Consider the following 12,714-nt stretch of genomic DNA (forward strand, 5'->3'; position numbering starts at 1 on the left):
AAAAAGCACTCTTGTGGCTGGGAGAATGCCAAGCCTGGAGCAGGGGGAGGCAGGGAGAGGAGAAAACACAGGCCAGAGCAGGCTATCTAGAGAATCCTAGGCTTTAGCCTTGGAAAGGACCTTAGATCATCGCCACCAATCCCCTCATTTTACCGAGGGGTTAACCCAGCTGTGATGCCATCGGCAGAAAGGAAGATGATAATTAAGGATGAGGTTGACATCTCTCTGAACCCAGAGAGCAAAACAAGCTCTGGGAAGGCCAAGAAGGAAGGCCCAAGGCTTCGAACTGCTTGCTGAACTGCCCACCAAGTCTGGATAATTCCTAAGGCCCCCTGCTGCCCTAAATCCTACCTAGGCCTAGTTCAATCCCCTCATTTTAGAGGGGAGGAAAGTGACGTGGCCAGGGTCACAGATCTCCCAAATACTAGTGCTAGGATTCTAAGCCAGGTCTTTGGTTCCTCCACAAAGGAAAAAGCCCAGATCAATGCTCTGAGGAACCCCAAGTAAGGGCCTAAGGCCCAGGACTAGAGTGAAGCCCTTATCTGAAGTTGACAAGAGCTAAGCCAGGGCTACGGGAGGGCAATGGATTCAGCAAAGAGGGAAGGAAATGGCATCTCCCCGAGCTCTTGGCTCTGGACAGGGCCCTTCCGAAGAGCCGGATCTTCTGTCCCCACTGTAGATCTCAGGCCCAGACTTGGGGATCAGGGGGGCTCTCTGGGTGATACTTGAGGGCTGCTTTCAGTGGGAAGACGATTTCCAACCATAAAAAGGAGGTTTAGCTCAAAGGCCTTGATTTATGTTGCTAAGACTCAAGTCCCCTTCTCTTCAGCAGCTCCAGATCGTCTCCTTGGTTACCAGGACTAGCCCCCCACTCCCATGGCCTTCCCTTTTCCTCAAGCTATTTCATAATCCTCACAATTCCTGATCCACAGTGAGGCTGGGGCTCCCACCATAGGCCCAAATAAGGGGCCTTAGCTAAGCTGACTGAGATTGGGAGGGGTTGACACCTTAAAGGCTATGGTGAGGGGTGGGCCATGCCAACTGGCCTTCCCGATATAAGGGCTGTCCCGCCAGGGGAGTGGGGGGCCATAGGCACATGCCTGAGTGACTCATGCAAGAAAGCTTCTGTCTCTCTCTAGCTAGGGCACTCCTAAGGCCAACAGCACGATGGTCCTTGTCCCCTAGGCCCATGGCCTGGGCTTCCATTGTTGCTGTTACTTAAACTGCTAGTGCCAAGTAGGGCCCTTCCTCTGTTCTCTGTTTCCTGTGCTGGTCACTGTCCAGACAGTTGCTGGGATCCAGGAAGGACCCACTGCCTGTCAACACCTCCACACAGCAGCCGGCTGGGCAGCCCTCTCCATCCCAAGGCCCAAGCTCGCCAGGGGCCTGACAGATGGAAGATGTCTTATTTCCCACTTCATCATATAAGCACAAGATTTAGAGCTGGAACAGACCTTGGGGGTCTGTTCCAATCCCCTCATTTTACAGATTAAGGAAACTGAGGACAGGAAGGGGACACAACTGGCCTGGGTCTTTCCCCTCTTCCCATAGGCTCCATGTTCTTCTCGATGAAATAAGGAGGTAAGACCAAATGAACTAAAGCCCCTCCCGGTTCGAAATCCCATGAACCCCACAGGTGGCGAAGCCAGGACTCCAATCCGAGAGTGTTTCCACTCCACCACACACTCATTGACTTTGAGTGAACGGGTGAATGCAACGCTCTCCTGGAGCCATGGGGGGAGGAAGTACTTTGTAAAGCCTGAAGCCCAGGGAGAAAGGAGCCATTAGACCCAAAAGGGCTGCCCACAGTGGTAGGAGGGGCATTGCCAGGACAGCCTATTGTCACAGTTTATAAAATGCTCCCAGACACAAAGAGAGAGAGAGGTGCCAATTAGGACTGGGAGGGGGAAGGAAGGGGAAAGGGGGGATGGGGAAGGAGGGGGAGAGGGGAGAGGGAGAGAGAGAGGAGGGATGCCAGGAAGTCAATGTCAGACTGACTTGGAAGGGGACACAGAACAAATTCATTTTTTGTTTGTTGTCTGTTCGTTCTTTCAGTTCATTTAAATAAGATTATCTTGATTACTTTTGTCAGTTAAAAAAATAATTTTAAATTACTGATTTAAAACACCTTCATATTTGTTATCTTATTAGGCCTTCTCAGAGGGAGCAACACAACAGCACAGTGGGTCTCAGAACTAGAAAGAGCTGGGTTCAAATCCCACCTCAGAGACATGCTAGCTGCATGGCCCTGGTCCCTTCACTTCCCTTTCCTAGCCTCAGTTTCCTCACCTGTAAAATGAAGATGTTGGACTCAGTGGCCTCGGGGGTGCCTGCCAGGTCTATACCATAGCTGGACTTGGAGTCTGGAAACCCTGGGAGGCTGGTGTTTGTCTCCTAACTCTGGCTGTCTCTGTAGTGGTACCATCCCCCTGAACAAAGGCGCCCTGTGAGAGCACCAGGCCCCAGCAGAGCCAGCTCCCAAGCTTGCTGGGCTCCATTTGGAGGGATGAATGGAGAGCTGAGGCTAACATCTGGGCTGTCTAGAGAGTTGAGGCTGGGCACAGCCGCTAACCTCTGGGCTTTCCGCTAAGCCACACCCTTTTCAGAAACAAAGCCCACTTGGGACACCAGGGCCCCAGCAGCATCATAGTAGAGGGAGGGCAGAGAGAGGAGGAAGAGAGAAGGCACCAAGCTAAGACCCTTCATTGTTTCTGGACTAGTTCTGCCCTGGGCCCCCATCTACGTCTTCCTCACTCTCCCAAGCACCCCCGCCCCCCATCCCAGTGTCTGATGGACAAAGCATCCACTGTCGAAGGCAAGGGACTGTCATCCCTTGGACAAGGGCTAGCCTCTAGCCCCCGCACCCACTAGGGATCCCAGTGAGAACAGGCTGACACCTCCCCTTCTCCTGCCCACTGGAATGTAGTCTGAGGCTGTGAACCCTCTCAAGCTGGCCACCATAAGCCTGCTGCTCCCATTGGGCCCAAAGACAGGCCCAGAACCTGCTGTGGAGAAAGCTTGCTCAGTCCTATGCCTAGGCCTCTGCTGCCAGGCTCACTGCAAACTGGGCAGATTCACCTGGGTCAGCCATTTCTCTTGTCCCCTACCAGAGAACAGGTCCCTGAGTAGTGAAGGTTACAAAGGCTGCTGGGAGACCTCCAAGATACAGCTCTGCTTTTTAAAGATTCAAACGACCTCAAAGTCAGAGGTCTTGGATTTGAAACTCAGCTCTGCCGTCTGCCCACGTGGACAACTCTGAATAAGGCACTTCCTTCTCTGGGACTGTTTCCTCCTCGGTAAAATTTTTGAGTTGAACCAGGTTATCTCTAAGGTCTCTTCCAGCTCTAAATCCTAAAATCCTCTGATCTTCCAGGCCTGAGCTAGGGATAGTCCAAATTAGAAACAAGGGGGTAGAAAACATAAGCTCCCAAAGAGCTGAAAAGTTATGATACTTATTTTTTAAAAGGCTGAACAAAGAAGATAAATTAGAAAAAACAAAAAGTTATAGTAGTTTATGCCTTCAAATTAAATGGAAAAGTAGCTTGGGTTAATAGCTAAAAGATTAGCCTCAGAATCAAAGAGAGAGATTCAGGTTCAAATCTTGCCATCCTGGCTATGTGACCCTGGCCAAGTCACTTGATTTCTCCGTAGCCCAGGCAGCCAGCCCTCTAGCAGGTACAGATCTACTTTGGTAGCATTCCCTAGCTGAGCATCCCTTCTACCAATGGAACTGCATGTCTGCCCGCAATAAATGAAAAATAAATCCTTATTAAACAAGTTGAGTTGGTTGGGGGCAATGTTCAGTATGAGGTTTATTAGTAAATAAATATTATTTCATTAAAAAATCAAAGTCAAGTCTCCTCTACTGAACTTCAGCTAAGAAAATAAGTGTGCCAATGTGGGTGCTCTGAGGCAGGGTGCCTGGGATACCTTCATCTTCAGTAGGGACCAGGAGCAGCCTCTTCATACTTCGACAGCTGGGGATGGTTAGAAGCGTTCTCCTGACATTGGGCCAAAATCAACCTCTCCGTGATTTCCAGTCATTTCTCTGCTTCTGCCTTGTGGAGCCAAAGAGAACCAGACTGCTCCTTCTTCACGTGAGGGCTCTTCAAAGGCACTCACATATCCCCTTCCTGGAGGCCATGTCTCTCAATACAGTCCAAGACCGAATGGACTCTCGGGACTGCCATGGTCTACCACTGACTCCTAGTGACTCCACTGTAATCCCCGATCTCTTTCAGACAGTCTGTTGCAGGTCTCCCCCACCCTGTTCCAGTTGATTGAACCCAAGTGTAAGACTTTCCATTAACCCCTAGTGAGTTTCGCCTTATTGGATTCGGCCACTGTCTTTCCGCTGGCCATCCCTCCCAAGTTCACATCATCTGTAAACCTGAGGAGGATGCCACCTGCTCTTTCCCCAACATTCAGCTTCATGGGGCAGAGCCAAGGTCCCTTGGGCACTTTGCTGGGGACCTTCTTTCAAGTTGATGCTGGACTGTTAATGAGCACACTTAGTCAGGTCATTTGACCAATTCCAAAGCCACTCTAGCCCCACCTCTCTTGACTTTTCCTTAAGAACCATGAGAGATTTTATGAAAAGCTTCCCTAAAATTGAGACAATCTTTATCTCTAGCAGTCCCTCACTTTACCATTCCAGGAAATAAGATCAGTTGGGCATGGCCAGACTTGTCAAACGGCTTAGTCAGACAGCCTTCCTGATTCCAGGGGCTCACCCAAATGGCCCAAGTTCACAGAATCGAAAGCGGGAAGGCACCTTGAGAATATCATCTAATCTCCCCTCTGCAGAGGGGTTATTTTGTTGCTGTTCAATCGTTTTCAGCCATGTCTGGCTCTCCATGACCCCATTTGGGGTTTTCTTGGCAGAGGTACTGAAGGAGTTTGCCATTTCCTTCTCTAGCTCATTTTACAGACAAGGAAACTGAGGAAGACAGGGTGAAGTGACTTGCCCAGGGTCACACAGCTAGTAAGTGTCTGAGGCCAGATTAGATCTCAGGAAGACAAGTCTTCCTGACTGTAGGCCTGGTGCTCTATCCACTGCAGCGCCACCTAGCGCCCATAGAGGAGTAAACCAAGGACCGAAGACAAATGACTTAGCAAAGGTCACATCTGTAGTTAGTAGCACAGTAGATCTTTATACCTGTCATAGGATCCTAGCTCTAGAACTGGAAGGGAATTCAAGGGCCAACTAGTCTAACCCATTCATTTTACAGAAAGGGAAACTAAGGCCCAGAGAGGCAAAATGACTTGATTAAGCCAGGCTGGCTCTTTGTAATCACTGCTTCCTTTTCTAGACATTCACTAATAACCCATTCTAGAATTCTGCCAGGACTCAAAGTTTTGCTAAATTTTGTTTTTGTTTGTTATAAGGGAGGATGCCATGGGTTGAGGTGGGTTGGCCATGGTTATTGGGAAGTGATTGGTATGGGGGGAAAAAGCATCAATACAACATTTTAAAGATTATACAAAAACATACCCAATAAAAGCCACAAACAAATCAAGTGCTCAGATCCCATCTTGTAGCAGGGAGAATGGGCTCCAAGTGTGCAGGAAAGGATCTACCTTCACAAATCACTCCATTTTGCCCAGGGCAGCTCTGCTACACACCACTTTCCAAACTGCCCTGAGTGTAAAATGAAGGGGGCTGGACAAGATTTCTCAGTCCCTCTCTGGCTCTCCATCCTCAGGCGCCAGGCTCTGGCTAATTTCAGGCAAGGTGGCAGTGGGGAATACGGAACCAGAGAGGAGAGAACATTGCTGGCTGGCACACCATCCACCCCAGATGGCCCAAAGCTACACCCTCCCAGTGTCTACTCCAAGGGGAAGGGCCATAACCCTTAGAAGGATGGGGACAAACAGCTCACCTGGTCAAAGAGTTGCTTTCCAGTGGTGTTCGGTTGGATGGCAAACTCCAACTCGGCATCCATGGTGGTCACCCGAACGCTGATCTGCAACAAGACACACACACACGGAGTAGGGGGTTAGTCCGGCTCCAGGAAAGGGTCTGTCTTTATATGACACAGGCAGAATGCAAAGCCCCAAGAACAATATGCACAATGACTCTAATTATGGAAATGAAGATGACATTAACAGCAACAAAACTTCTCTGTGTTGGCTCCTGACTTGAGTCCTCTGGGGCCCAACGGAGCAAGTGTAATCCCTCTTCTGCGTCAGAAACCTTTGAACACCCCCACCCTCAAGGCGCCTCTCCTCCAGACAGACTAACCCCAACTCCCTTAATTATTCAATCCCTGTTAGCATGAAATGCAGACCTTTCCCATCCCAACGGCGCTCTGTTTGGCACTCTCCAGCTTATCCGTGCCCTTCCCACCCAAAATAAGGGGCTGCAAGAAGTCCTGAACAGAACTAAGTCACCTGGATACCATCTCCCAAGCTCCCACTAGTCCTCTGGGCTGCCACATCACATTGTGATGCCATCCTCCTTCCCAGATCTCATTCAGAAAAAGTATCGTCCGGTTGTGCCTCCCTCATCCTGTACTTGGCCACCCCAGAAAATCAAAATCACAAAGATAATGGGGATTCTCCAAGAAAAGGCTGGATGACTGAACTGGGTACTTCATCTAGAGGATTCAAGTAGGGGTCTGACCATTCAGCCCCTCGAGTCTGTTCCAACTCTTGAAGATACCGAGGTACCTAGGCCCAAAGCCCCAGCTCTGCTACTCACTCTAGGGACAAACTGCTTCCTCTCTCTAGGTCTCAGTATCCCCATTTGTAAAATGAAGTGGTTGGACTCCCATCTCTAATTCCTATGTTTGGCAGCTGGAAAAAACGATTTAAATGTTGGTCAGTTATCTTTTCTTTGGATACTAATTCCCCCCGATACAGACCAAAGAATTGTAGTTTTAGAGATGGAAGGTCACTGACTCCAACCCCTTATTTTTATAGATGAAGAAACTGGGGCCCAGAAAAGTTAAATGACCTGTCCAGGGTCACACAGCTAGCATTTGAGGCAGGATTCAAATCTGGGTCCTCCTGATTCCCCTGAATGAGGGCTGATTACACACCCAGGGAGCATCAGGGAATTTATGGGGGGAGGATTCTACTGCACAGATTTTTGGGGGGCCTATCTTAAGCTTCTACCAATTGGGTTTCCCATCCTCCCTCTCCAAGCTGTTTTCCCCTAGACTGGGGTTCTGAGGCCTTTTTCCTGTCATGGTCCCCTTGGCCAGTCTGGTGAAATCGACAGACCCCTTCTTCTTGGAATCAGGTTTCTAAATAATTGAAGGAAATACTAAGTTTAGGTTTGAGGAAAGTGAAAATAAAGATGCTATATCTCTCTCCTAAGTTCACCAAGTCCCTGAAATCCATCCATAGGCTCCTTAGCAGTCCATGGGCCCCAGGGTAGGAATTCCTACCCTAGAAGCTTCTCCACCTCTGAGACAAGCTCTAGGAAGCCTAATCTAACAGCACAACACACCCTGGCTATGCCTGGTAAAACAAACACTCCTAGAAGAAGGGGGAGGGGGCAACGCTCACAGCTGAACTTTGACCTCTAGGGCTGAGGACTGGGAGTAACCCCAGTAGGATAAGACAGAAATCGGTGGGGCTGGTTCAGGGTTTTAAAAGGGTATCCTGTCTGGCCTGGAGCTCATCTCTTCACTGGAGGTGAAGACTGAATCTTATAGTAAGAGTTAAGTTTGATGAAGCCTGGGGGTTCTTGTGGGGAGGTATTAGGACCCAAGGCATGAGGGGCTCAGTTGTAAAGAACTGGGAGCCATGAGAAGAGAAGACTTAACATAGAAGAGAAGCCCACAGATGTCTGCAAGGCTATGGAAGGGGAGTGACCTTGCTCTTCCTGGCTCCAGAGGGTAGCCCCAGGAACAATACATAGAGGTAATGGACAGGCTTTCAGCTCCATATAAGGATGTGGTAGCGGGCTTCAGGAAGCGGAAGAAGGATGGCAGCTTGTGAAGGGAATTAAGAAAGGGATTCCTGCCTGTGAGGGCCCAGCTAGACCATGTGACAAACCCAGGGCCTTTGGTAAGCGATCATGTGAGGCCAACACTCCCATGTGGGGCCCCAACCACATTCAAATGGGTTCCTACTGGATTTTAACATGTGGGTCTATTAATAGAAAAAGAAAGCTATGGACATGTGTGTTTGCCAAGTTGATCAGCAATACTTCTGTTTGGTTTAGTGGTGCCTGTTTCTATCTGACATCACTGGTCTAGACAGCCTTAGATCACAGACTCTAAATCTGAAAGTGATCTTCCAAAGGGGCAAAGCAAGGCCTAAAGAGAAGTGACTTCCCCCAGATCACGTACAGAGTAGGTAGCAAAGTGGTTCCTCATGCCTAGGTCACACACAGGAGCAGAAGAGAGCCCAGGGGCCATCGATTCAACTTCTTGAGGTTACACTCAAACTACACTTGAGAACACAAAGAACAAGAGAGAGCCAATGACCTGCCCAAGGCTACCCAGAGGATGGCAGGGCGCAGAGGCCATCTACGCCAGTCAATGCTGCATCCTCATTGGACAGGACGAAAGAGGCCAAAGGAGAACAAACTTCTCAGTCCCCAGGAATTTACTGAAGCACTATGTACCAGACACCAGGCTAAGAACACCACCAGCCCTTGGAGAGCTAACATTTTAACGAGGAACTCGCTGTGTACATAAACTGATTTGCTCAAGGCCACGTAGGATTGCAGAGCTGGAAGGGACCTGAGCAGCCACAGAATTCAAGTCCTTCATTTTACAATTAGAGAAACTGAGGCCCAAGGTCTCACAGGTCAGAAGCATCAGATTTGGGTCCCCCAAACTCCAGGGCCAGGGCTCTTTTGACTACATCATGCAGCTTTCTCCGAGGCACCTTCCAAAAGAAATCCTACTGGCTACCATTGATAGAGCGCTTGAAGGTTGGCAAAGTGCTTGCTATATTTTATTATGTGCCTATTCTACACCTGGCTCCTCAGGTCTCTGCTCTCTGCTGGAGAGCCTGCCCATCTGGCTTTCCAGATTCTGGCTACAGGGAGCTGCTGGCCATTTGGAGGGGCCTCTGGAATAGCCAGCAACATCTGTACCCTCAACTCGGGGCCAAGCAGTGGTCTCCCTCTGTCTCCTTCCCCTGGAATTCTACAGCTGTAAGGGTACCAAGGCAGAGAAGAAGCTGTGAGAGAGACGGAGAAAGAGAAAGAACATCCAGAGCCGGAGAGCCAGGCCCATTGATGTAATGGATGAGAACGCTGGGCCACCTGGGGTCTAGCCTCCACTCCGGGGCTAAGGGGCCAGGGTGAGCTGGACCAAAGACGAAGGTACCGTAGTGGCTGTTCACAAGAAACTTGGAACAAAAGGTCAGTGCTCAAAGGGACCAGTTAAACCACTCGATCCAAGGCCCTCATTTTTCCCAGGAGGAAATTGAATCCAGTGATACCAACTATTTGTATGGCCATTGAGAAGGTTGTTTCATCACTGTATAACCCTGCCCCTGCCCCCTCCCCACCCCCACCCTCCCCGTGGCCTCAGAACACTGATGTCTTCAGAGTCTACCATGGGTCTAGCCACCTTTTCTTTGCCTTAAGGCTCTGCCCAGTTTTTAAAACCAAGTGACCAACCAACCAAAGTGAAGGTGGGGAAGCCAACTGGAAAGAACACCCATTTGCTTCATGGGTCATTCACACCTTAATGGGCACTGATTTCTCAGCTGCCTTCCTTAATGGGCTCCTTCCTTCACAATGTTCGGACCAGTCCTGAAAAGCAACTTTGTCCTAAAAGGAAATCTATTTGGGGATTGACAATAGGATTGAAAAGCCCGGAAAAGAGGAACAAGAGAAGGCCACAGAGGGCAGGAAGAGACAGCCTAGAACAAACATTAGCATTCCCCAAACCCACATTGACATTACAATGACTCCAAATCTGGAGACATCCGCCAAGCCAGCCAACCCCTAACCTGGGCGTTGTCCCCCAGCATCCTGCTCCTCAGGCACCACTCCAAACTGGCCAACCAAAAGGGTCATTAGGTACCTTCCAGTAGCACTTCCTTATATGGAAATGAAATCCTGTCAACTACCACCAGTGACTTCTCTTAGACTCTGGGGAGGCCAAGATGGGGAGAGGCAAAGGGGGCTGCAGTTGCCCCTTACCAGCGAGATAGGCCAGTTGGAGTCTGGGGAGAGAAGAGATCTGGGAGGAAGGGGAGGGAACAGAGGAAAGGGTGTGACTGCCAGAAAGAAAGAAAAATTCTACAACCCAAGTACTCTAAGTCTTGTTATCAGGAAGAATCTTATGGGGGGAGGTGAGGGGGGGAGAGAAAGACAGTGACTCAGGCCCCTTGAGAAAGTTCCAGTCTAAGCTAAGAAGGAGAAACCGGCTGCCCCCAGCTCTAAATGACAGTCATAGGAAGTTAAGCTAAGAGAGTATCTGGTCCAACTATGTGACAGAGGTGGAAACTGATGCCCAGGGAGGTGAAAGAGTGGTGATACAGCTAGGCAAGAGGCCTGGCTTCCTGCCCTGACTACTGAGAAGAGAACCATCCAACTCAAGCTCCTTCACATGGGGAAACTGAGGCCCAAAGAAAAGCTCTGCTGGCACCTTTCCAGGGCCTCAGATTTGAAAGAACGTTCATGTTGGAGGTCACCCTTTCTGTCTCCTTGCCCAATCCAGGAGGAAATGTCAGAGTCTGAAGAGGAAGCTATGGAATCTTGGTGGGGGTATTAATGCAGAAGAAGGTCTCAAGCCCAGAAGCCTCCAGTGCTTCCTCCAAGGACTAACAATTGCCGTTTCTAGAATATTTTGAGGGCCAGAAGAGCCTTGAGAAGTGGTGTTACTATTCTCTTCCCTTTACAGATGAGGAAACTGAGGCTCAGAGAATTTTGAAAAACATGTCCCATGACTACACAGCTAGGGCTTGGCCCCAGGCCTGACTTTTCAAGATACCACCTGAGATGTACTGCAGCCATGGGCCTAGGCTAGTCTTAACTCATAACTTGGCACTTTGAACAAACACCTCAGAGGCTGGTACTGTGGCCTAGGAAACATACTGCCCTGGGCATCTCACCATAATGAGTAGGGAATGGGTCCCCAGCTCTTGGTCCAGTGGGCCATTAGCCTCTGCCAATAGGCAGAAAGTTGGGCCTCCCCTTCCCACCTCCACCAGTACTAAGAATAGCTCCTGGCTCCATTTAGGCCCGTGAAGCACACGCCATCCCCAAACCAAAAATAGAACCTCCAGAGTCAGCAGAAAATCTTCCCAAGGAGCCTCCCAGTCGCGCCCCAAGTGGAAGGGATGGGAGGGAAGGGGGTGGGGGGGAAATAAAGTCGCATGAGGAAGCCCCCTGTGGAGAACTGTTTATACAGCTTCATCCCAGGCCTGAGAATTAGGGAAAAAATTCTGGGCCTGAGCCAACACCTCTGGAGAATATTAGACATTTGAGGAACAGAGAGCCCTGAGGTGGCGGGGGTGGGGGGACAAGATCCCTCCCCTGAGCCGTCACACCATCCCCCCACCCCCACCCCGAAACCACCCAGAGGGTCAGGAACAGCCAGCTGTTAATTGGACACAGAAATTTCCCACACTAAGCCCTTCTCTGGGGACTAGAAGCCCCCACCCTGGAGCACAGACACATGGTCCACCCTCGGTGTCCTGCAGAAGACCGTGGCTTTCCCACCTCCTTACTTTCCAGTGGTTTATCCAAGGGAAGCATGACACTCAAGAAGACCTCGGAGGACTTTGTTGGAGTTGTTCCCATGCCTAGCCTCAACCGGCTTCACCACACCCCCTCCCCCACCCCTGTCATTATCACAGGATCCTAGATCAAGCCCAAAGGCACTTCAGAGGCCACTGAGGCCAACTTTCTCATTTTGCAGGTGAGGAAACTGAGGCCCATGGAGGGGAAGTAATTTGCCTGAAGTCACAGATAGAGTAAGTAGCAGTGGCAAGATTTGAACCCAGGTCTTCTGACTCTAAGTCTAGCATCCTTTCTACCACAGCATGCTTTCACTGACTATTCTGCGATAAGGGCTACCTCCTCAGATGAATGGCACCATCTTCTTATAGTGAGGCTAAGAAAGGCAGCTGCTCACTGTGCAGGTAGCATTAGGAAAAGTCATACACACAGCCCTGGGCCCAGGTCCAGGGTTCCAGCATATTCTCTAAGGAAGAGGGGCACTGGGGTGGGGTGGAGGTGAAGAGGGCTTCTGAATAGGAGAACCTCAGAGCATCTGCCTAGTCACTGATTTTGGGCTTAAAGAGGCCTATGAAAACAGTCTGTCCAAGCAGTCCTTTAGAGAGCATCTCTGGGCCTCAGTTTCCATAAGTGACTTGCTCTAGGTTATAGTTAGTAAATAGCAAAGCCAAGCACTCTGACTCCAAATCCATGGCTCTTTCCACTACCATATCATAGAGGGAAACTGAGGCCCAGGGCCAAGGAAGTAATTTGGAAAAGTTCACAGAGCTAGGATGTAACCTCCCTTCTGAGGGCGACTGAGTCTAAATCCAGTGTCCTCATCATACTAAACTACCCAGAGACTCTGCCCTCAGGCAGCTGTCACCAGTCTCATCTAGGCCTCCCCTGTTCCCTATACTCAGTCCTCAATGCCCACTTCCTGCCACCTGCCCGGTATAAGGCCATGGGCAGGGCAGGACGGGACGGGACCAGCTTCCCTCCAAGATGAGGGCATTGCTTGAAACAGCTGTTTTCCACAGAGAGAGAAACAAGGGCGGCTTTAATCCCCAGCTCCC

General features: G+C 50.0%; 1 protein-coding gene across 2 annotated transcripts in view; it reads right to left on the bottom strand.

The window, feature by feature from the left end:
• Nucleotides 1-12,714, bottom strand: part of MSN (moesin) — a 101,386-nt gene that overhangs the window by 21,858 nt on the left and 66,814 nt on the right. For both annotated transcript variants that reach the window (XM_036740456.1, XM_036740455.1), the window contains exon 2: nucleotides 5,883-5,966. In XM_036740456.1, the coding sequence (XP_036596351.1) occupies nucleotides 5,883-5,945 (63 nt within the window). In that variant the 5' untranslated portion in view covers nucleotides 5,946-5,966. The remainder of the gene's footprint in view (nucleotides 1-5,882; nucleotides 5,967-12,714) is intronic.

This window comes from Trichosurus vulpecula (genome assembly GCF_011100635.1).
Source record: "Trichosurus vulpecula isolate mTriVul1 chromosome X unlocalized genomic scaffold, mTriVul1.pri SUPER_X_unloc_1, whole genome shotgun sequence".
NCBI lineage: Eukaryota > Metazoa > Chordata > Mammalia > Diprotodontia > Phalangeridae > Trichosurus > Trichosurus vulpecula.